Source organism: Aptenodytes patagonicus, chromosome 1 (assembly GCF_965638725.1).
Source record: "Aptenodytes patagonicus chromosome 1, bAptPat1.pri.cur, whole genome shotgun sequence".
NCBI lineage: Eukaryota > Metazoa > Chordata > Aves > Sphenisciformes > Spheniscidae > Aptenodytes > Aptenodytes patagonicus.
The window spans coordinates 114,153,625-114,178,817 of NC_134949.1; the positions used below are offsets into that span (position 1 = coordinate 114,153,625).

A 25,193-nucleotide genomic window follows, 5' to 3' on the forward strand; every position below is an offset into this window, starting at 1 on the left:
AGGAAGCAGAAAGCAAAGCTCTATTCAAGCTTCTGCAATTCATGACTCCTCCTATTGAATGACTTCAGTATGTAGGGTGGTTTCTCGTCTTTAAGGGTTGTGGCTGTTTTTTAATCTATTTCCCTCTCTCTTTGGCTATCAGCAGATTTACATGTAAGCCATCGATGTTATGTATTACTGACAACTCTGTTACACGCGTGGAATTTAGGAAGCAGAGTAACTAGAGGTACATCACATTACAGACCCACCATGTGTCTTTTTAAAAGCGTGTCACTCAACTGCAATTAGAGGCGCTGGGACGGCCAAAAGAAACTTAGAACAAAAAGTCATTTGGTGACAGAAGAATTTTTCTGTAAGAACTTGAAAATAATTCTGAGAACTGTACCTCCATGGATTATTTTTGCACAAAATTATCTTCTGAGCTTTTTCCAAGGAGTCATTCTCTAATCTAAATCCATAGGAGGTCTGTGAAAGCACTTATACGGGAGAGAGATGGAGCTTAGAGCCACACAAATCTCACTCAGACACTGACTTGCTAGGTGTTTTGGGTATGTCACTTAATTTTGTTCCCTCCGTTTCCCAAACTATAAAAAAGATGAAGAAACATTTATTTTTGTGAAGTTCATTTATTTACAAACCAATTCACTGGGTAAATACAAGAGGTCAAACTTCAGTTTCTTAGAGTTCACAGTGAGGCAAAGAGGCAGATAAACTCTGCATTATTCAAGTGAGACGTCTGGACGCTCAGTTTGCCTATATCTGGCCCCCAATTATTTCCCCTGCAGGAGAAAGAAAAACATACCATAACCACTCAAATATGAGGCAGATGCATCCCAGGAATGTTTTTTGCATAGCATATCCTTCACAGTGCTTCTAAACATAAGGTCTCCTTTTCCTTCCACAACAATTAAGGGGGGGGGTGGGGGGTTGTTTCTTTACTTACTTTTAAGTGATCGGTCTCTTCAGCTGGCTTGATGATTCTGAGCAGCTCAGCAAAGCTGTGCTACACAAGTTTCTGCAGTGGATAGTCTTTAGGAGGTCTCTTCAAAGTCCTTTCCCCTTTGAATGCAGCCACAAGGAGAAGAAGATGCAGTATGTCTACTCGTATGAAAATCAACTCAGCTTAACCGGTAAGCTTTTATTACTTTTTTGCTTCCATTTCTCAAATTTGTCACCCTATTCTCAGTAAAGTTCACTAAGGCAGCTCTTGTTATGCCTTTGCATTCCCTCTTCATCTCAAATCTTTGACACGTTGCCCAACCATTACTGTAAAAGCACAGCCCTACTGACATTACATATTACTTAGACCAAGTAATGGTATAGTGTCAAGTTGGCTCTTTCCCCTCCCTACTTTTTACCATAGATTACTGTTATAGCAAAAACTTAGTGCACCCAAGCAACCACCAGTTAGGCAGCCTCAGCACGCACTCAGTGTGCAATACGCATTCATATACAAGTTAAAGCATGGAAAGCTCAACACCACTAAAAACAAACCGGCAATGGCCCTAGTAAAACATCTACCGTGCTTATCCAAGAGCCAATCGTCTGATCTTAGAAGAAAACCTTACATATGTACCTTTACGTATACCTAATGCCACTAGTTGTGAATAAATACACTTGTTCTTTTACACATGAACGGGAGAAAAAAAGGAAATTTTAAGTTCCCTCTTGAACCGAAAACCAGTAAGCCCAGCTCACATGTAAGTAAAGTACAGTGCCACCCATGTCAATAGAATGACCCATGAAACAGTTTTAAAGCCCTCTGAAACCAGTGTCAGGAAAGGACTCCCTTACTAAATGGACGCCCAGAAAGTTTTGCGGTATTAATCAGGATGTTGAACTAGTGCCTGTTGGACTCACCTCTCTGTGGTATGACAAGGGGACTTTGTTCACCAACAGTGGCACTCACGCCACTTAGAAATTCATAAACCTTAACTACCATTACTATTTACACTATAGTTTCTGCTGACATCCCACTGACAGGTAAATCCTTCAAGGTGACTCTGAGTTTCAAGTACACTGTCACAGATGCGAGACCCTCAAAGTTCAGGCCCTGCCCATCCCACTTTGCTGCATATTGTTAAGTCCACTGCTTTTCTCACAAGGATACACTTCTCGTACTGAAATTCAGAGTTACCTGCTCCAAAAGTGCCTTATGCAAACCAGTGGAGGATGCCGGCACTGCCTCTTCAGGACTTTGACTGTCCCCCACAGCGCTCAGGACCATAGCAGTAGTACCTCCTGAACAAACCCTGATGCTTTTTGGGGAGCCCACAGTCCGCCAGCTATTAAAAAACCCTCAAGACTGGCCAAGTATTCAAGTTGAAAGAAAAATGTAAAAACTTCATTTTATTACAGTACAAGATTACTATGATTTACAGGTAACAGGATGGCACTTTTACAAATCAGTTTACCCCCCAAAGTTTCTGATGAAATAACAGCTAAAAACATTACAGCACGGTTTTCAAGATTAAGATCGAATTCTTACGCAAGACTCAATATCCTGATCCGTGGTCACATGTAAATGTATTTCCCCTTCTAATCTTCTCTCTACCCTCAAGGATTTTGTAATCTTGGGAAATCCCATTCTCATAGCAATTCTTGTAACAATTCTCATTTCTCTTATGAATCAAGCCACTTCTCCAGAAAAATTCCTCTCTAACCGCTGGCTTAAGAGCACTGCTCCCTTTCAGGCAAGATGAAATCACACTTGGCTTTTGCAATGCAGTATGTTAAACTATGAAAAAAAGCTGTCTAAAGATTACAAAGGGAAAAACCCTGACTGGCTGGAAGAAATTTAAGACTCATTAGGTATTCTACACTGAGGCTTATAATTCCTGTAAATTGATAATCCCTTTCTAAATAGACTTCACGAGTCAGTAACTAAGCCTCCATTTGAAAATAATGGGCATTGAGGCAAAGCACACCATCTATGCTTGGGGAAGAAAAAAAATTAATATTTTTCACATTGCTGCCATCAGGATGACTCCTGAAAACGTGCTTCTTTGTAAAACACCACCTTAAAAATATATACTGAATGTTAAATGTGCGTACGTGCTTGAAACCTGTTTGTAGCAACCACGCGACAGTGGGTTATAATGCGGGCATAACTTCAGCTTTAAAGACAGCAATCATATTCCAGTTCTTTTTGAATCTTGAAAGACGTACAACATCCGACACTTTACCTGTGTATTCTATTAGTAACTATCACAACGCTTTATCATACTGACGACTAGAACACTTGAGGGCTTTAAAGGCTTTTGAAGTCTTTGTCACTCGGCCCTACTCCAGCAGCTGCAGCATCCACCTGCTCCACAGGCTGGCAAGGGGAGAACAAGGCGAGAACAGGTCTGTTCTCGTGTGGTCATGCCCTTTTCTCCCAGCTCTTCCCTTCGCTTGCAGTTTCACGCAGACGAGAAGGAAACACTCCAGGGGCACACACACGCTTCTTCCCGAGGCCACCTTTCTGTACAATACACGCTTCCACTGGCAGGTCTGACAATAATGATCTCTTCCTCCGGTCAGCAGGGGAAACGCAGAAAAGAAAAAAATAAGACGCCTCTTAACGCGTTGAAGCTCCCCACAGAATAACGGCACTAGCGAGCGCCTGCCCCGCCTGGCACCAACTCGCCGCACGCTCAGCGTCTCTCAAAAACGCTATTAAACAAAACGTAGGCCTTGCCGCAGCTACGATAACGCCTCCAGCGAGACCTACGCCCACCGCGTTGCGTTGCCTTGCGTTGCGTTGCCTTGCGTTGCGTTGCGTTGCCTCCCCTGTCCCCTCACAGCTCGGCGCCCCCGCCTCTGCGCGACGCTCCTCCCCTCACACGAAGCCCTCCGGCAGCCCGCCCGCCCGCGTTGCTAGGACACCGAGCCCGCTCCCTAGCAACGCGCCCCGCCGCGCAACGCTTTACGGCAGCGGCGGCGCTTGCCCCATCTCCTCCCTCGGTGGTACGCGGCGGCGGTGGCGGCGCCGCCATGTCCTCGCCGGGGCGGTCCGAGGAGGCGGACCGGACGCTGTTCGTGGGCAACCTGGAGAGCCGCGTGCGGGAGGAGATCCTCTACGAGCTCTTCCTGCAGGTGGAGGGCGGGCCCCAGGGGCGGGACGGGGCCGCAGGGCGGAGGCCTCGGCGGGCCCCAGCCGGGCGCGGCGGCCGTGTTGTCCCCGGGGCCGGGCAGGGGCGAGACGAGGCCCCGGCGCTCTGGGCTGGGGAGCGGCCGCGGCAGCCTCCGCCGCAGGAGCGAAGCGCTGCGAGCGGCCGGAAAGCGCGAAGCCGCCGGCCGGCCGGGGCCGGGGCCGGGGCCGGGGCCTGCCGGCAGCGCGCCGCGGGGTGCGGCGGCCGGAGCCGGCTGCCCGCAGGCCACAGTGCGCGGCCGTCCGCGGGGGCGGGAGCCGGAGCCCTTCTCGTATTCCGCCTGCTGGCGACTGCCGCTGCTGCCCCGTCACCCTCGGCGCTGCGGACGGGAGCGGTCCCTGTCCCGCCCGTCTCCCCTCCCTCGGTTTTGTCTCCTCCCGGCCGTGCAAGTTTTGGTGCCACCGATGGGCCCCACGGTAGTCAGGAAGTTAAGTAATTTAAAGATGTCTTTAAAATCCCCAAGGAAAAAATCTTTTTACGCTTTCTTTAATACATTCTGAGCAAGAATTTTTTGATCAATAAGTTGCTTAAGAAAAACCAGTCTAAAACCTGAAGGTGCATCGAGCAAGGTTGAAACTGTTAACAGTGCGAGAGGCAATAGGAAGGAGCTGCAGGTGGGGCTCTGGACTTTCACCTACAAATGACCTTCATATCAAAATGGTTTATGTTTTGGTGCTTGAGAAGGTATTAAAAATTCCATTGGTGGGGTTTTCAGGGAGGTGGTGGGAAAATAATAGCTGGACCTGTTTCAAACCTGAGCTTAATTCTCTTTCTTTGGAAATAAGGTATGCCCAGGAGGAAAGAAAACGGCGAAGACAGAAAATGTTAAAGACACTGACTTGGCTTCAGTTTTGATTTCATATGGACAGCATCTCTGGCTAAGCCAGGCTTCTTAACCTCAAAGTAGTAAGGAAAAGAGGGGGAGAATATGGAGAGCAGGGAGCATTGTATCACTAATGCGAGCATCAAATTTCAAGATGCATTGACAGTAGTTGCTGATTATGGGCTTTTCCTGAATTTGTTTGTGGTGTGTTTGTTTTGTGGTTTTGGTTTTTTTTCCTCCTGGTGTGATCCAGTCAGCCTCTGTCAAGCTAAAAGGTCCCAGACTCTGACTGGACAGTTTAGCTGATGGTATGGTGATAAACTTGCTTCTACCAATCCACTAATTTCCCCCAGTCTCAGAATGAACCTTGCTTCCTTCTGGTGAGTTTACAAAATAAAGAGTGCAAAAAAAGAGGTGGGCAGAATCATCTGTTCTCTTGCTATTTCATTTGCTAATCAGAACTATTTCTACTCACCGGTTTTATTCCACCGATTAATCTGATATTTGTCTTGTTAACTAGGTAAGACCTCAGCGTGCTACCCCATTTGCACTGAAAGGCCTTTTTGTTTGGTATATTCTAGCCCTTTGGGTTTTTAGCTGTTCCCATTTCTTTCTAACTTTCAGTTTTTAACTTTTCCCTAAAATTAGCTAAGAAAGAGTTGTTTCTTCTTCTTTTCTTTTTTTTTCCTTATTTTCTATGCAGTATTCCTACCTGTTTCCAATACTAAACAGTAGTCTGCTGTTTAACTGTAAATGTTAGGTTAAGCAAGCTTATCTTACCAGGGGACATGAGTAATACCATACAAATTCTGGTACAAAAGTGATAAAAATAAGCGGATGCTCTCAGAATGCAGTTTTGCATGACGCTTCTGCATAATCTGCAGCAGTCATCCAACTGCAGACTTCTATCTGGGTCTTTAGGTCACCCCAATAACACCTACTTAGCTTTTCCTTCTCTTCATCATGTTCTCACTCAGGTTTCTCTGTCTTTGCTGCAACAGCATATGCTTCTCATTGCAGTATCGTCCTTTCTTGGAAAGTATACAGTTCAATATTCCTGCTGTGGCATAGTCCTAAAGATGCACTCCTGACCTCTCGCTTTTCCCCCATCAGATAACAAGCAAGTATCCATTACTACTTCTAAACTATGAATATTTTTATTTATGAACAGGAAGACTACATATTTGAAAGACTGATCTGCAAAGGACTTGAGTTCGTTGCTTCTAGTTCTTGAAGAACCAGATCCTCCTCGTTAGGCCAATAATAATCTGAAGATACGTAGTTTTTTTAAAAACTGCAGTGTAGTGCAGAGCAACAACAAAAATGCCTTAAGGAGCCAACTCGAGCAAAAATAAATGTGTTCAGAAGCTTCCTGAATGCCCTTCTGTAAAAACAAACAAACAAACAGACCCCAAAACCCCAAACAAAAACAAAAAACCCTCCAAAACAAACAAAAAAAAAACCCAGCAAACTTCAAGATATTTGGAAAGACAAGATCAACATTTTGAAGATTCCCTGCACAGGACAACCTAGGTAGTATCCATTGCTGTATAGCCTGATCACCCTCTGCACCAATAATAATAAATGGTACATTATTTTTGATCCTTTGTGTTTGTCTATATGACTTCCCTTTTCACCAGAGCTGGGGGGTGGGGGTGTTTCATTTTTCAGCAAAAGCATCTTACTTAATTGAAGATTAGTTTATACACAGCTGGCAAAAGCATACAGCAATCCGACATTATTATCACAGATGACAATCTTTAATGTCTTCACTCTGACAACATGGAGGGTATAATAAGGGAGATGGCTTCACATCACTCTGAATGCTCACAGCAGACAAACTGCAGATTTATTGTTTGACAGTAATCGTTGAAAATGCAGAATAATAAAGTAGATTACTCCCTATGGCTTATTTTCTTCATCCGAGCATATGCCGTGTGTTTATTTGGAATGTTTAACTGTTTATGCAGTTTAATTGCTGTAAAGCTGTTACGAGTTAACTTGCGTTTGCCTGAAGCTATAGATGACTTCTGAGCGACTTTTACTGAAAAGTACATATTGCATCAGCAGTAGTAGTGGAAGCCGGTTCTACCGATGAGTGCTATTTTTTGGTTCAGAACAATGAATTCTCCATCATCTACAGTGATTTAGACATTCAGTAATTTTTTTTTTTTACTGATGGATTTTTTTGTAACTTATGTTCACTTCATTGCTCATCTGGATATTACATCCTCCTAAAGTTAAGTTGTTGCATCCTTAATGCTCCTGAGCTGTGGCAGGAGACTGCTGTTGGCCACTTCTTTTCACTCTGCTAAATCAGCCATACAGACGCATAGTTTGTTTGATAAGAAACTGTTAATTTGGTGACTAATACACTGATTCCGTCTTGTGCAGAGAAAATTCATCATCTTCGATATCTATTATGAAAATGACAGTTTCATTGAAAGTAGAGCCAGTATTTATGGAATATTACTGCTTTAATTTGGTTCTAGAAGTACTATGCAAGGATTAAAATGGTACATGTAGGCAGAGGTGGAACTTCTCAATGAAGATATTTCAGCCAAAGGGTGTGGTTTGGGGGGGTTTTTTGGGAGGGGGGGGCGGGGAGGGCAGAAATGGTATGTTATGTCTGATGAGATGATAGGGTCTCTTGATTCCTTGCCATGCAGTTGTGATGAGGGTTAGGCAGTACAGAAAACTGTTTTGTGGTGGTTCCAGAAGCACTACTCTCCATTCGGGTTTGCTTTCCCACAGTGTTGATGCTGCCCATTTTAGGAATTTAAGCAAGAGTAAAATAGAAGCATATTAATGGAGTAGGTCACTTTTACATAGCTGATATTATCAATTTGCTTAGTTATGTTAGCTGTGCAAAAAGCCTCTGCAATAATTGTACTAGCAGCTGTACACGCATAAGGTAACTTTTGCTATGGAGTCAGTAAATTAGTCTTTCCCCTTGCAGCAGCTATCATCATCATATTTGAAAAATAATCCCAAAATCTGATTATCTGACCCATGGGCTGATGCTTGGTTCCCTTTTAACATTTGCAGAGCTGATTTTCGTTTGTAGAAGACTCAGAATTTGAGCTTGGGGAATGTGGAGAGAGATTTTCAAAATTAAGTAGAGATTCTTATACTGAGAAACTTACACTGTTTCTGACTATGGCAAAATATACATCATCATGAAATATTCAAAACAGAATGAAGTTTCAATCTCTCTTAATTTCTGTGAGAAAATAATACAAATTTCTTTCAGGCTGGACCATTAACCAAAGTGACGATTTGTATGGACAAAGAAGGAAAACCTAAGTCTTTTGGATTTGTCTGCTTTAAGCACAAAGAATCAGTGCCTTATGCAATAGCTCTGCTGAATGGAATCCGTTTGTATGGAAGACCAATTAAAGTGCAGTATCGGTTTGGTACGTTTAGTAGTCTCAATGATTAACCTTTAAGACTTTATAATTTTTTTTTAATGACTTTTTGAATCCTACAGTCTTTTACAAAGATGATGATTTATAGCTGAAACAAATTACAGTCCTTTTTTTTTTTTTAAACAAAAACTTCTTGTGGCTTTTGCATAGGGAAGGATTCAGTATTTTTTGTTTACTAGGAGAATATAATATGTTGGCTTAGAACAGCATAACTTGCAAGCCAGCTCAGACCACACCGCATGGAGAACATAGCAACACAGATTTTCACACCAGATTATATTTAGGAATCAGGATGTGACTTTAACTTGCAGTCTGGCAGGTAAAGTTGATTCAGTAAGTGCAGCAACTATCAAGCTGTTGATAGTTTTTATACTAAAGCCAGAGAGTTATCAGAGCTGTTGTTTTCAGTGGAAGGGATTGTAGTTCGAAGAACATAGTCAAATCAGAGTCACATTCTTCATTTTATGTTTATGAAAAGAAACCTTCTAGAAAGCTAATGATCAGGCAGCATTTGCAACCCAAACATTAAGGACTTGTGTTCCCACTATGCACTGTGCCACTCCTTACTTCAAAGGCTGTACAGAGCAGTTGCTGGGTTTAAGTAGAATGGTTGAGGTTCCTAAAATCAGAAGCAATCTCCCGTGTCTGTAACTGAATGGGAATTATTCTGTTCTTGATTACTTCAACAGCCTTGATTTATGCTTCTGTCCTGGTTTTGGCAGGGACAGAGTTAATTACCTTCCTGGAAATTAATTACCACTGTAGCTGGTACAGTGCTGTGTTTTGGATTTAGGATGAGAACAAAGTTGATAACGCACCCATGTTTTAGTTGTTGCTAGGTAATGCTTACACTAGCCACCGACTTTTTAGTTTTCCATGCTCTACCGACTGAGAAGGCTGGAGGTGCACAAGAAGCTGGGAGGGGGCACAGCCAAACTGGCCAAAGGGACATTCCATACCATGTGATGTCACGCTCAGTACATAAACTGGGGGAAGCTGGCCGGGGGGGGCCGCTGCTCGGGGACTGGCTGGGCATCGGTCAGCAGGTGGTGAGCAATTGCACTGTGCATCACTTGTTTTGTGTAGTAGTATTATTGTTGTTGTTATTCTTACATTATTACTATTATTTTATTTCAATTATTAAACTGTTTTTATCTCAACCCATGAGTTTTTCTCACTTGTGCTCTCCCAATTCTCTCCCCCATCCCACCGGGTGGGGGGGAGTGAGTGAGCGGCTGGGTGGTGCTTAGTTGCCAACTGAAGTTAAACCACGACAGCTTCTGTAAGTGAATAAATGATAAATGAACATTTTTAAGCAGTAAAATGATGCTATAGATTATCTGCCATAAAATGGCACCTTACCTTTATATACTACCTTAGATATGCTAGCACACTACAGATGACACAACACGTTCTGTGTTTTTAACTTGTTAATTGAATAGTTGTAACTGAATAGTCATTATGCTCTTGTCTTATTTACAGGGAGTTCTCACTCATCAGAACTAAACAGCCCTACGCATGGTTTTGAGAACTATATTGACTTATATTCACCTTCATATAGGTAACAAAAATCACCTGTGAATGAACTGTATGATTATAATTTTAAAAAAATCTTATTAAGAAAATTAGTTAATGCAGTAGAGCAGTCTTTAGGCTTTTCATTAAAACAGCTGTTGCATGCTTTAATTGCATCCTTACTGATGACTTGCAATGGGCTGTGGTTAATTTTAATGTTTGGTTGTTTAGCTTGGCGGAAGTTCAGTTAGCTTGAATTTTCCATTCTTTATTTGTTTCTGCAAGATACAGGACCACAAGAAAATACTGAAATATGGTGTTTGTACTAACAATGTTTGCAGTTGTTAGGGGGGGGAAAAATCTGACAATGGAGATAATCTTTTTAAACCCCACTGAGTTTATATCTGTATTTTTTGTGTGTGTATGTACAAGCAGCTGTCATGCACATAGGAATGCACAGGTATAAACAGGTATAAACCTGTTATAATGGAAGCCTGAACACCCCAGATTCAGTATTTTTCAATGTTTCAACATTTTCATTTACAAATGTGACAGAACTCTCTGTGGAAGCTAAACTCCCATGGTGAAATCCAGAACCCTTTTGTGTCTGTACTTAAGTACATGTGAGGATTACTCATTAATTGAGCCTTTGGGTGTATTTTCCTTGTTTTATCATTTTTTTTCATGGAAGTCCAGTTGTTAATACCTCAGTTCTCCTCTTGGATATTAATAAGTTAATCTCAGCACTCTGGTAAGCAATATGTGGTGGATGTCTAGTCTTTGTACATTTCCTTGTTTTTCCCTAGGTATCAAGAGCCTTATGGAAATCCTCCATTTCCTGTTACTCCTTTTCCAATGAACAGTAGTTTACCTCATGAATACTCAGGCTTTCAAAAGATGGTGAGTTTGTGTTAGAAGTTAAAAATTTGGGAGCTTTTTTATGAAGTCAAATGTATTCTGCATTTCTGCAAACAACAGTGCTTGTTTAATGTCTCAAAATGTGGTTTAGGCTGCTAACTTTGATGGTATTAGGTCTATTTATTTTAGCACTTAAGGGTACTATAATAACAGGGGATCTACCAAACTAAACTGTTTTCTTACTGCAGGAATGTCTTAAAGGTATATAGCTTAGGGAGGCTAAAAATGTCAGTCTAGAGATGGAGCTCTCTCCCGTACTGCGTACTGCGTTCCAAATCAAATCCCCTTGGTGAAACAAGCTAACCTAGTAAAATTACAGCCATGCGAGCAATAGCTTCTTCATATACAGCTAATTCAGTCAGGGAACCTCTTAGCTCTTCTACTCAATTCAGAAATGCCCAGCAGAAGTTTGAAATGTCCTAAAACCAAACCTAAAAGTCGCCCAGCAAATCACCACTGCCCAGGTTAGGGCAACAACAGTTTGAGGGTTTCTGGCCTGAACCTTTACACGCCCCTGCAGTTCTCACATTCATGATTTACTTTCACAGCAGTAGATAGCGACAACCCGTATTCCACTTCCCCTCTAAGAGACTCTGGCGCACCGGGCCATTCTTGTCCTAATCTCTTTTGTTTGAGATACTCCACAAGGCAAGGGAAGTAGTCTCTTCAGCTCCCTTCAGACCTGTGGGCCAAACCCTACTCACCAAACACATCATGGAGCTTCTGAATCTGACGAGTATGGATCAGCAGGACTGAAGAAACCCAACATTTAATGTGAGGTACCAACTCCGGACAGTACTGCTGCCACCCTGTCTGACTGGGGAATGGCCAGCCCTTTGTAACTGTAGAAGCGAAGTCTGGGTAGATTAGCTAGCTGCAATCTGAGCAGGAAAATGGAGAGGTTCCCTGTTTGCACAGATGTGGTGGCCTGCCTCCCCTCTTCCCAGGCCGTGCCCTCAGAAGAGCTGGTGCCTGCACACGCTTTCCCATCCCCTCCACTGTGGTTGGAAGGCTTGGGAGTGTACCACATCTCCCACGCTGTGCTCGCCGATGAACCCACTCCTCAGTAACAATGCAGTACATAAACACCGAGACCAAACTCGGCAGACCAGCACACACAACCAACTTCATCCCATTTTCTGCTTGCTAAAAGGGATGGTATTGCAGTATGTCTCCAATGATAGTTTGCTGCAGCTTCAGCAGGAAGTGATCTCGTCACATGTATGCCTTCACACATCTGCCTCACCTTTATTTGGGTGAGCCAGGCAGGTTACTCGCTTGGACTCTGCCAGCACATATAACATACTCAGATATGCTCCCCATCATTTTTCTGGTTACTGCCAGAAAACTTGGTTACTGCCAGTAGAAAGCCGCTCTTTTCTGACCTTTGTAATTCTACTTCTGTATTTGGGCTGTGCGTTTTGTATGAGAGGGACTCTTGGGATACTTTAGGGACTGTAGCAATAAGCTGGGCACTTACTGTGTTGTTCCAAGTGCTTTGATCTATGGATTCACTATACCTCGTTGGAGCGCCTTGTTCCACATTAACTTCAAAATTAGTTAAACCAGGTTAAAAAAAAATTGCATGTCTTTACATTAACAATAGGCACTGCAGTTACAAATGTGTATAAAATACATAGATGAAGAAATGAAAGGAATGCCATGTTCAATTACCTTACACAAGACTAACTGGCAGTTTAATCTTAAATCAGATTATGTCTCTGTTCTAACTTTGCCATGAAGAAATCGTCTACTTTTTCCAATTATACTAGCTGATGTAATAAAATATATAAGCTTTATTCTCAAATGTTCTGCGTTATTTTATAATTTATCAGTATTTTCACTGTATAAGCCATAATGCATGCAAAATTAAACTCTTCAGAACTTCCTCTTTACAGTGTTAACAACTCAAGTTTCTGTTTCTCTAGATGAACCATTTTTTAGCACAGCAGTACACAGTACAGAGTCCAATGGGTCAACAATTTCCTTACTATCAGATGACTCCATCACTGCCTTCAAATTTATCCTTTTCTCCCTATCAGAATCAAGCTGCCAATTTTAAGTCTGCACAGAGTTCTTTTGAATTGGCCCTGCCACATTCAAGTGACTGTGAAGTGCACCAGGTGGATGAAAGCACCTCTAAAAGAAAGAGACAACAGCAAAGTTGTGACAGTGACACTAGTATTGAGGATGAAAAAATGAGACAAAGAGAGCGTGACCGAAAATTCAAGAAGCGTAAAGCCAAGAAAAAGACACATTAATACTGTGTAACTGGATTCATCTTTTTTTTATTATTTGCTATTTTTATTTGAGAGAAATCTAATCTTTCATCTTTGCACTTTATTAAAAAAGGAATGCTCAAGATTCATATTATATTTGAAATGTGTTATGCATAAAGTATACTGATACTTTATTTAATCTCAACCTATTTAAAGAGGAAAGTACTAGAGTATAGGAAACATTTAAGAAGATAAAGTTTTTCTAATAAAAGAAAAAACCTAGTTGGTTCCTCCTCCTCCCCCCCCCCAAGAATCATGGAAGGCTATTATTTCACTAATATAGAAGCTTTATGAAAATATGTAACTTCAGCCACTCATGAAGCATATGTATCACTTCCATCACTTATGGAATGTATTTTTGTGAATGGTGTAAGAATTTTCTGAAGAAGTGAGCGGGCTAGAAATTCTAAGCGTCACATCAGAGATGTGCTCATCACTGAAGTATCAACACCTATAACTTTTTCTCTTTTCTGATTTAGCTCTGTTGTTACCTTCAGTTAGGATCACCTTGTATGGTTATTAGAACTGTTTTTTTCCAGTAGTAAATTTGAGGTCAAATATGGGCATTTGCACTAACTACAAGACTTACATATGTATCAATACTCGAATGTATGTACTTTATGGCTGCAGTTATGTACTGACTAGAACTACATGCATATATATGCATCTTTCTGTAAAGTTACTCTCTAGTGTTTTATTTGCTTATTTGAGAATCTAAATGTTCATTGTAACAAATGGATGAAAAATTTAATGAGTATCTCATCTAACTGATAGCACAAAAGCATGAGTCAGTGGAGTTAGTACTACCTCTTAAGAAGAAAAGTTTTTCCCTTGTTTAGCAGAGGAAGAATAAACTATCTCATATCGTGATGAATTGAAGTAGTCAAATGACCTATTTTCTGTCCTTCACAACTGCCACCAACAGCCTATAGACAGATACAGAGGTATTGTCTTACACAATACCAAGTACAGGTGAAACACTTTTAAGATCCTATTATACAAGAAAGCAAAACACTTAATTTTCAGCTATTTAATATTGCCTAAAGTTAAGTCTTCTGTTCAGACTAGATGTAGGCTTCAAATTGAACCTGACAGTAAAAAAGGATTTTGGTTTTATTAAACTCAGTTCTCTTGGTTATAACGTTGGGTTGCTTGAAAGGAATACTTTTCATCCTTACCCCGGTATTGAGAAAGAATATCCAAGTTTACTGGTTTAAAGGTGATGTATTCTACAAGCCCAAATGAGTTTCAGAAGTGGAAGAATGTTTAGCTTGCAAAGATTTATTTTTTTTCTGATAAGATAAATCACAGCTAATAAAATTACTTTCTCGAGACACTGCTTTTAACTTCCAAGGGAATTAGTTCTTTAGGCTAAGAGGCATTGCTATAACGCCACAGTATGGCACCCTTGAAGTGTCATTAGCAACTGAATTCAACCTTCTCTAGAAAGAACTTATGTAACAAAGGTTTGTGCCTTAAATGAGATTTATGCCTTACGTTTTAAGAAACTTGCTAAGTCCGCCCAATCCCCTTCCCTTTTTCCCTCTACCCTTCCACACAAACACTTGCCCCCAGTAACTTTTTTTTCCCCACCAGTAACTTTAGGACTAAGCTATGTAGATGTAATCTAACTTCTGTTGGAAGATACTGCTGACATTATACCAGTAAGTCATTGATCACAAAAGTTGCCACAATAATGGACAAAGTTAACAAGTCAAATACACTGGATTTCTTTAAACCTGTTCCCTATGCTAAAGAAATTTAAATATAATCAAGTAGAGGAAGAATATGTTAACATTAGCTTAAGTTAGAAGTGAAGTTCGTCAGACAAAAGAGAAAACAGATGGATGCCCAAACCAGAGTTAGCCTACAGAAAGAGAAGCTTAGTCAGGTCTATGCTAATGGGTCCTTACCAGACTTCTCCAGCGGCTAGGCAAGATAATCTGTTCTACGCAATTATACTCTACAAAAGGAACGCCAAGGAGGATCATATTGCATATGGCTGATAAAATATCAATACAGTTCTTCTAAAGTAATAATTTTTCTTACCTTCTTTCTCCCCAGTCTTTTCCTGAGGGAGGTACGGATTTTAACACCTCTCAATATCCGCTTACCTAAAACTCGTCAGTGTGTTAAAAGAAGAAAAACTGGGCATGTGGCAATGTGCTAAAATTACTTTAGCCATAACTAAATTTCTTTTGTACATCTGTTAAGCTAAGACATCACTTTAGTCAGGGCCCTGTTGATATTTTAATTACATTGTCACCATGTTTAGGAAATAAAATACTGGAAATAGAAAAAAAATACTTGAGTTTGGCTTTGACCAAATATTTCTTCAACCCCTATCTGTTTTAGTCACTTTTAAAAATTCTTTATGAACATGAAATGAATGTTTTCTATGTTAGTTCTGATTCTAAATTATTGTTATTTTGCCCTGGTCTTTCACTTCCCATGCTACTGGCTGGCCACAAGACCTTGCTTTCTCTGCTGTCACATAGGTCTTGCATTTAGACTTGTTTCTCTGTATTTTATTATATGGAATGCAGTGCATAGTTATTTCCGTTACAATCTCCCAAACTTTGGACATATCAGTATCACTGCAGTCAGTGATGCATTCTCATTTAAGGTGGCATTGTGCCAGGTCAACAAGAGTCAAAGGGGAGGTGCCATATTAACTACAGAGTAAAATCAAGATTTTATTAACTTTTGGAAAAAGTTTATGTTCAGGAAAAAAACACAGCAATGGAAATTGCTACTATAGCTTCCTTCTTACCTACCTTTACATCTAAATACTAGTGAGCAAACTGTATGAAGCCTCCAAAAAGCAAAACTATAAAGTATTGAGAAGTAATGAACATCAAAACTTATCTGGTATGCAATCTGCCGGAGTTCCCAGTGCTGCAGCAGCCTGGTTCCAGAGACAGGCCGGAGTTTCAGCTGCCAGTCCCAGATGGAGTAGTTCTGTCAACAGCAAGCATGTGCTTTCTAAGTTTTATCCGAAAGTGTTTTAAGTTGCATCTGTTCGGCAGTAACGGCGCTGCAGTGCTCTGCTCTAAGTGGGAGACAGGGCTGGTCTCACGAAGTACCTCACGCTATAGGCCAACTCTCAAAGTACTGTCGCCCTTTGTCGTCTTCTGATGCGCTAAAGATCTTCTGGCACACATCCAGCTAAGAGCTCGTAAAAGAAAAAAGTGGTTTTATACGTTTAGTCACCATTACAACACTGGTCAGCTACTGTGTGCGTACACCACCACATGCCGTTCCCTCTCCCGCCCTCTCGATTTCACTTGAATGCTGCCCGCTAGCACAACAGGCACCGGGCCCGTCATTAAATGACACCACCGAGACAAGTATCAGAGGCAGACCGTGCCCTCGGCGGCCGCAGGTCGCGTTTTAGGGCACAAAGCGCCTTTCACTACAAGCTCTGCGGCCGTGGGGGTACGGCGCCGTACGGCCCGGCCGGCGTGGCAGGGCCACCAGGAGCCTCCGCTCCGGCCCGGTGGGGCTGGGGAGCTGGACGGGCCTCGCCGGATCCAAACTGCGGGGAAGGCTGAGGCAGCGCCGCCCTCCCCGCGCCTCGCCCCAGCCCGCACCTCCTCCTCCGACGGCCGCCTCCAACGCCTCTCCCTTCGCGCGCGGGGCGGTCTCCGCCGGCTGCTCGGGGAGGCCCTTCGGAGCGGCCGCCCCGGGAGGGGAGGGAGCCGTGGCGGGGAGCAGGGCGGCTTCTACGAGAACCCGAGTCCCACCGGCAAGAAGGTGACGCGGCGCGGGGGGCCGAGCGGGGAGGAGGCGTTATTGACGGGGCTGAGGGCGGGGTACCTCCCCGCCAGGGCCTGCCTGCTGCCCCCGGAGGGAGCCGGCGGCTTGCGCTGAAGTACAGGAAAGCTTGTGGAAAAGATACGGGATCTCAGAGCACCCGCAGCATACATTTTTGATAGCTGGGTTTTTTATACCACCTACCGAAAAGAACTGTAACTGCATCTTTTCTTAGAAATTATTTTAGGATGGTAATTACCGAGGGACAGAATTTACTACCTAGGTGTGCTGAAGTCGTTCTTGGGTGTGGATACACGTTCCTCAAGAAGTATGGGAGAGTTCATCTTTGTTTGCCTCTGTTACGCTTATCTCCAATGATTTGCGGAATTGGCAGCAGGGCAGAAGCCTCATATTCTTCTCCTCCTTCATGTGTACAGCACACATTAGTAGTACTTCATCTTTTAAGGGCTGAAAGGAGTTTGCTGTTCTTTAGGTATTAGCAGTTGATAACTTCCAATAGCTAGGTTTTCAAATGGGGGAAAAAAACCCCGCAGGATTTTAACTGTCAAAGATTTAAGGAAGGTTTGCTTGTATTGGACATAGAATATCTCAAGTCGGAAGGGACCTATAAGGGTCATTGAGTCCAACTCCTATGCTTTACTGTTGGTGTGGTCATACTCTAGGGTATGTGTAAACAGTGTAACATCAAGCTAAGGTGGTGGTTAATATCCTCTTACAGCAAGTTAAGTTGTTCTAGTAAGTCACGAGACTTTAGATCTCTCATTCTTCATACCTCGTGTTAGAGCGTATCTGTGGGAGAAGGTAGCAGACAAAGAAGTGTAAATGTAGACCCTATTATAGCTCAGAATTAAATAGCTCCTAAGAACTACGTGTTTGGTAAAAGAAAAAACCCCAACTTTTTCTTCAGGCTTTCAAGTTACATTGCTACTTTTCCTTTTTGCTTTTTTTAAACAGAAACGCAGTGCTGAAGAAAATGTTTTTCTTCAGTTAATTAACATATTCCTGGTTTAGCAGGTGAGAATTTACTAAACTGCTTGTTGATGTTCATTGATGCTCACAGAATTACAGAGCATGCACTTACATCCCACACCATCGTTCTAGCTTGACCTTGAGCCTGAGATTGCTGTTAGCTTTTTGTACAAAAATCAAAGTTTACAACTTTTAGAGATTATATTCAAATATTTTGTGGAGTAGTGTTTATACGTAGTAATAGTCATTTTATATGTTACCTAATGGCATTATTTAAAACATTAATATTTTGATAACTAAGCACAATGTTCCTGTCACAATAGACAATATTACTAGACAACGGGATATAAAAAACCAAATTAGGCTATCCTTTTTTATTTATTATCTGTCTGTGTAAAGTTTGGCAATAAACAAAAATTAAAATAAGGTTTACTTTATACTCCATGTAGTGATACAACAATTTGCTAGATCTCCAGGGACAAATACTTAGTAGTACATTTAAGGTATTTTCCAAGTAGCCAATTTCATGCTTATTTTCTTCCCTCTTTTATGGCAAGCCGCATGTTATTACTGTAGATCACCTGCTCATAAACACCAATAACGTCCCTCCACTTCTTGGGACATTTTCTACTCAAAAATAGGAACTGAAAGCTCAACTATATCAAGTCGTGCAGCTTCCTGTCACTTAATATTTTGGATGTTATTTCAAACAATTTCATGTGTTATGTCTTGTGACCATTACTAATTTTTCACATTTTTTTTTCTTCTTTAAAAATCATTTGAGTCAGACATATACACCTCAAAAATCTAAAAGTGAGAAAAAACATCTTAAGAGTATTATAACTGTTTCTTGCTTTATTGAATATTAATAATTTTAAGGAAAAACTGAAAATGGTATTTGCTATTAATAAGCTGAGAGAAAGCAATCAGATTGTTTCAAGGATTCAGAGTATTCGGTTGAACTCTGGCCCTCACCATCAGTTTCAGAGTAGCTGTTGTTTTTGCCAGTCCTTACATTCTATACCATAAATACAAATTTTCAGTTTTTCTAGAAAGTTATGTAGTATACTGAGTGCAGCACTTCATATGACATTTATTTGTTCATTATGTAACAATGTTTACCCAAATGTTCAAGCTAGGCTGTCCTTTGTATTTTTTAACCAATTCCACAATGTTTAATGAAGGAGGGGAAAAAAAGATTTCAGTTCTACTCAGTAAGAACTTGTTTAGCTATGAAATAACTAACTGGATGCGATTAAACTAATATTCTGAACGTGAGATATGTTTCCTCTTTCCAGTCACAAGCAAAGACAGTAAGTTATGGCTAATACATACTTGCCTTAAGTGCTTGCAATCTAAATGAGGAAGTCTCGAATTAACTGTTATATAATACACCCATAATGCTATATTATGTTTCTTTAGAATTCAGGCAATCTGGAGATTACAGTGTGAAGGGCATTTGGTAAATCTGTTTATCCTCTGGCAGCAGTGAGTTTAGCACTGAGATGAGTTATGCAGAATTCTTAAACAACAGTTCCCACTCAAGTACCAATTGGTCTGCTTGCCTCATCTGTCTCAAAAGCTGGCGCTCTTAGTGAGAAGCTGTGTTATTTTTGCCTTAACTTATCAAGCGTAAGGTAAATTCATTTTGTACTAATGTTACAGCTTCAGTAAATGTTTGGGTGGCCCTTGGGGATAATGAGGTCCACCCCCACGGAATTTTACAACCTCAAAAAAAGTGTTTCTAAGTCTTATTTTCTGTCCTGTGATAAGCACAATGGCACACACATTAGGCCCGAGCCCAGCGCTGGCATTGACTGGAACAGGAATGATACACTGGAAGTGCTCACTAGAGAAGACAGACACTGCAGTTGTGTTGCAGCTCTCGGGGAGGGAAATCCCCACCGGTTTGAAAGCATTAGAGCTGCCACTGACAGGACACACACTCCAGTGTCTATACGTGCGTCTCTGGTTGATTCCTAGATGTTTGGGACTTCCTTTAAGTTACAGAACATTGTCAACATTAATCCTTCCGCATTTTCCCCACCTCAGAAATGGCGTGGCATGGTTTGCTTTGAGTTGTCATAAATCTGACATGTTCATCAAAAATTCCAAATCATCTATTGTTCTTTCAAACAGAGTTCCTGTAGGTTCAGTGTATTCATCAGCCCTATTTTGCCATTTTAAGACCAATTTTAGGTTGTGTTGACACTTAAGTGGGTAAAAGCACTTTGTTAAAACAGAATTTTAACAGCTGAAGATCTACTGTAAGGAAGCTTCTATTGTACTTGTGCTGAAACCCAGTAGTTTAAGGTTGTTACCTTGGTTAAAGATGAGTCGCAACATAATGCAATCCTATGACAGAAAAGGTATTTCATTCCAAATCACAAGAGTAAGTGGGTAATGATGCTACACACATTTGTTTATGAAATAGTGTATTTTCCAATAAAGAAATACAGGATCAGAAATGTAGACAGATTCTGAGGTACAAAGGTTCCTCAGAATTTGCTGTTCAGGTGTGACAATCTGCTTGGGCTCTTCTTACTTCAGGTGAATTTCAGTGTATTTAAAGTGAGCATAAGCGTGCTCCACTATTTAGTCTGTAGCCTTTATAGGATTGCATACATTATTTTGATGATAGAGTTTATTTATATACACTAAGTGATATCATTAACTTTTTGAGTTAGTAGTTCTGCTTATTTTGTCTGCTGTATTTCATGCTATCTAAATTCATTGCTTTCTTTCAGACTAATATCTATAGGCTATAAGAAGCCATTGGAGAGGGATGACCTGTTTGAACTGAATGAAAGTGATTCACCGTACAGTGTGTGTCCTAACTTTGAAAAGCAATGGAGAAAAGAAATCGAAAAGTCTACCACAGGATTAACGGTAGTTATAATTCTGACAATAGGCAATATCCTTTTCTAAATTTAAGGAGTCTAGAAGGTGGAGATGATTTGTTATTCTTGTTGTTTATTGAACAGTCTATATTTTGTAGATCGCGAAGGCCACTCAGTGTTGTGATCAGTGATCTCTAGTGTGGCTATAGGATTTTTCTGGATCCTTTAAGTTCAAACTTATCTCTTAGAAAGGTATCCAGTGACATTTTAACACTTCAAGTGATACAGAATCTACCGTGACTTTTACTTCAGTGATTAATTATCATCTTTGTCAAAACTGTCTGACTAATTCTCTCTGAACTTGTCTGTTTCCCGGTGTCTTATCTTTGCATCTGTATTTCAGGTTAGGTAGAGAAGTCTGTTACCAGCTTGCTTATCAGTAGACGCTCTGGCTTACAGAACACACAAAACAGGCTTCAGTTTTCTTTAATTTTAACAATACTGAGTTTTACAGATATTTTGGGTTTTTTGCTTGAGTTATCCTGTGTAATTTTCATGTAAATCCTTGAAAGTTTCCGTCACAGTTATTATTTTGTTGTTGTAGTTAAAGTGCACTAGGAGCTCTCTAATGTTAGGAAGTTCACAGGAGAGAGGACCTAACCTGTAAGTCCAGTAAGTGTAGCTTTTGTTTTTTAATGACTTACTGAGAAGAGGGCTCCTGCAGAGTCTGACTTTACTGCATCTCTTCAGTCTGATTTTCCTTATCTATTTGTAGATTTGCCCTTTCTTCCACTGATCCAAACACCAAAACCCTTTCTACCAAATAGAAACCCTTTCTACACCAAATTCCACACAATAAAACCCTTTCTACCAAAGCATTCAAAAGTATTTTTCAATAAGGATAATTTTTAATTCAGATACTGTTTTTATTATTCAAGTAATCTGTAAAAAATATCCTGTCCTTCATCACTGTGATAATTAAGAAAGGCTAACTTTTTTTTTGAGCTGTTGTAAGAATATTTGCAATTGTTTGAGCTAAATTCAAACTGAAAAAAATAGTTACTGGACAACTGAAAATATTGTGAAAAAATAGAAGGGTTATTCAACCTTAAATATAAAGTTACTGTAAGCCTGCTATAAATGATAATGCATTTATGTTGAGGCTTACCTCTGTTTTTCTGATACAGGTTTTTTGACCTGTGATAATCATTTGAGGATTAAATTACTTTCTAGTTATATTTGTGGATGATTGGGGCAACAGTAGAAATAATATTTATCTTTTCCTGAAAGACTACTAGGCAGGCTAAATAAAACCAGACTTCATTTCTTACCCCAAAGCTTTTCTTCTAACTGTAGGAAATGTGTTTTTTCAGATCATAAGTACAGTGATGGCTTTAGATGGACACTCTAATATTACATATTTTACATTTGTAAATGTGGGTGAAGTTCAAAAATAATTTTTTCTCTGAATTCTGTACATATTTTTGTAATCTTGGAGGCTTCTTACATCAGAAGAGTGCTATTTAAGAAAACAAGTTTCCATAAACCATCTTTGATTTTGCCATTATGGCAAACATTTAAATTTTTATTGATTAAAGTTGCATTTCTGAAAGTTACAGCTGACATTCTGGCTTTCATGAGTCCACAAATAATGAAGTAAGTTCTTAATGTGTTTCACTTAATGTTCAGAGAGTAACAGTAATAATAAAGCTAAAGCGTTACCAATATCGAAACCAAACTAAGCAACAGCTTAGATGTGTAAAGATTTTATCCCCCCCTGGCCCCAGTGATTATCTGAAAATGATCTAATGAGGAAAAACTCAAAGAGATCAGGAATTTCTTAGCCAAAGGACTGAGACAAAACTGGTAGAAGTTCAATTCCACAATATTGTATTTAATATACTTAAATATAAAATCAAATGTTAAGAAAAATGGAGTACCAAGATATTTAACTTTCCTGCTTTTTTGTCAATATTTTTTCCATCTCTGTTTTTAAAAAAAACACTTAAATATATATAATAATATCTACAGCTTCAGCATTTAATGGAAAACTGCAATGACTGTTGTTATGTTGTTTGTACCATGGGGTTGATGGAAGTGGTTTTTAGAAATTGTGCTTACCACAGAGGTGTTAAGAATTTATCAAATACCTGTGTGTTTATAAAGGAAAGAGTTAATGAACAGAATTATTGTTAACCTCCAAACTATACCTTGAATCAGTGTAATCCTGAACAAAATTGTTAACCATCAAATCTGTTTGAAAACATCACAGTTGCTGGTTATTTAAGATAACCTTTTACTAACACAAATTTAAGAATTTTCCTCTAGGTTTTTTTTCTCTCTCACTTTCATGGTTGGTAGTTGCAACCTTTCTAAGTACAAATGTCTAATTTTTTTTCTTTTTTTCTTTTATGCCATTCTTTATTTGTACTCCATTGTCAGTGAAGTCAGCAATAGCACATTCATGTCTAGAATAGTATTTGAGAACTGTTTCTAAGCTAACAAATTGGAAAACACAGATATGACCTGCCTTTTTTTAACATCGTATTTCTTTGTGACCTTCCACCGTATCTGGATCCAAAATGGACTTAATCAAACAAGTTGCCAGTGTGTCCGTTTATTGAACTTTTTATTGTCCGTTGTTGACAATGCACAGAATTTAAAATTTATTTTCCTTCATTTTCAGAGCAATGATAATGGTCCGTGAAAATCATCCTAGCTCATATAGGAGTGGATATGGCTATGCTATTGCCCTGTTTTTTGTAGTTCTCTCACAAACTCTTCTCCATCAGTTATACCAGCGTAACAACATGCTTACTGCAGTCAAAGTCAAGACTGCAGTTGTTGGCCTGATGTACAAGGTTATCAAGTATTCTTCTACTTTTCTTTCAAAACAAAAACTAAAATAAACAGTGTTAAAAGATAATATGCTTACCAGCATGATCAAAACCCAGGATGCTATACGCTGGTGACAGGCTAAGAGATTGACTTTGTATTTTGATGGTTATTTATTTATAGTAATTTGGAATTTCAGCAGCATTTCTATTATAAGGCTCTAATCCTGAAATTACATACTTTTGCAAGCCACCTGTACAGACATAATATTGGAGATATATGTAGAAACTGAACTCTTCCTATTTTGATTATGGGTTAATTTCCCAAATTTACTGAATGAACTGGGAAAACTTTTTAGGTTGGATGTCTGGGAAAAAGTAAGGGTATACATGATCACTGTTTTTACTATCCAGTAGTAGTGAATATCAGAAGCTGAAGTTTGGTGCATTGTCTCCTCTGGAGGTTGAAATTTCCCCCCTGATTTTAGTGAAATTGATTTTCTGTTGAGTTGAATACCCAGTAGGTTTGTTGTTTTTCAGATGTTTGAAAGATGGCTAACTGCTGTGGAAATCTATCTATAACTTATCCCACCTTTAATAAGATATGCTGAGGTGGCAACGTTATTAGCTACATGAGATGCAGGTGCTAATAATATAAAAGTAGCTATCTGACCTGCAAAACATCAAAATGTTTACTATACTATTAATACGTAGCATATGAGATGAAGCTGGTTTCTCAGTGCTGCACCTTTAGTTTACTTCGTTAGAACATGGCACATTGGTATTTTTACTGCAGTATTTAACTATTAAGCACATGTTAAGGAAGACAAAAAATAGTTCAAATCTGAAATAAATTAGTCTTTGTTAATTTAAAATACAGTCTCTTTTCTCAAGAGAGTCAAACTGATCTTTTGACATAGACTTCTCAGGTGTTTTCTGAACCAGTACACAAAATGTTACTTGTAAGTTGCGAAGCATTTAAATAAAGGAATTCATTCTCTCAAGTCGCATATCAAGGTGTGTCAGTACATCAGATCACGAACAGGGGAACAGAGGCTCCCGTTGGGGTGGGCATGTCTTCTGGCAAGTTTCCACAGCTACAGGGTAGAGATACAGCTTCTTCCTCTCTCTGAGTAGAGTTGATCAGTGAATGCCAAGTCAGGTTGTGCTTTGCACAGGGGATGGATTGTGGAGTGAGTTGCTGCAGCACTGTCTTGTTACATGCAGGAGTTGCAGGTGTGTGAGGCACTAATGGCGGGGCGAAGGGGGGAGAGAGAGATGGGCAGCTAAACCCATCCAAATTGTTGATTTTTGTGACCTCTGTATTTTCTGGTTGCAGGCCTTAACTTTAGCAAATTCCTCACAACAAAACTATACAACTGGGGAAATTGTTAACCTGATGTCAGCAGATGCTCAGCAACTCATGAAGTGAACTGTAAACATTAACCTGTTGAGGTCAGCACTTTTTCAGATCATCATGGCTGTCGTCTTTCTCTGGAAAGAACTTGGCCCCTCAGTCCTAGCAGGTGTTGCAGGACTTCTTTTGGTTATACCTATAAGTGCGCTCATTGCAGCCAAAATAAAAAGACTGAAGGTGAGATATTTAAATAAGCGGAGTAAGGAGAGGTTAAATTGTCATAATATAGGAATGAAGGGGGGGTAAATTATGCATGT

General features: G+C 40.2%; 1 protein-coding gene and 1 pseudogene across 7 annotated transcripts; both read left to right on the top strand.

Annotated features, from left to right (window-relative positions):
* The first annotated feature begins 3,929 nt into the window (after window positions 1-3,929).
* On the top strand, window positions 3,930-13,969 carry RBM11 (RNA binding motif protein 11). 7 transcript variants are annotated; one of them, XM_076352056.1, is made up of 6 exons: window positions 4,019-4,080; window positions 5,980-6,492; window positions 8,213-8,375; window positions 9,870-9,948; window positions 10,709-10,802; window positions 12,749-13,969. In XM_076352056.1, the coding sequence occupies exons 3-6, from the start codon at window positions 8,243-8,245 to the stop codon at window positions 13,079-13,081; spliced, it is 639 nt and encodes a 212-aa protein (XP_076208171.1). In that variant the 5' UTR covers window positions 4,019-4,080; window positions 5,980-6,492; window positions 8,213-8,242; the 3' UTR covers window positions 13,082-13,969. The 7 variants fall into 7 exon arrangements, with proteins under 7 accessions (XP_076208143.1, XP_076208152.1, XP_076208171.1 ...); XM_076352066.1 differs by having other exon boundaries at window positions 4,020-4,080; window positions 6,131-6,492; XM_076352085.1 differs by lacking the exon at window positions 4,019-4,080 and adding an exon at window positions 4,428-4,820 and having other exon boundaries at window positions 6,131-6,492.
* Window positions 13,970-15,949: 1,980 nt separating this feature from the next.
* Window positions 15,950-25,193, top strand: part of LOC143159253 (multidrug resistance-associated protein 1-like) — a 36,747-nt pseudogene continuing 27,503 nt past the window's right edge.

What these genes read in the sequence shown, in the direction of transcription:
- RBM11 (XM_076352028.1), top strand. Translation starts at nt 3,979, where the DNA reads ATGTCCTCGCCGGGGCGGTCCGAGGAGGCGGACCGGACGCTGTTCGTG. An exon ending in TCTACGAGCTCTTCCTGCAG is followed by an intron (nt 4,081 to 8,212) that starts GTGGAGGGCGGG and finishes AATTTCTTTCAG; the next exon opens with GCTGGACCATTAACCAAAGT. An exon ending in ACTCAGGCTTTCAAAAGATG is followed by an intron (nt 10,803 to 12,748) that starts GTGAGTTTGTGT and finishes CTGTTTCTCTAG; the next exon opens with ATGAACCATTTTTTAGCACA.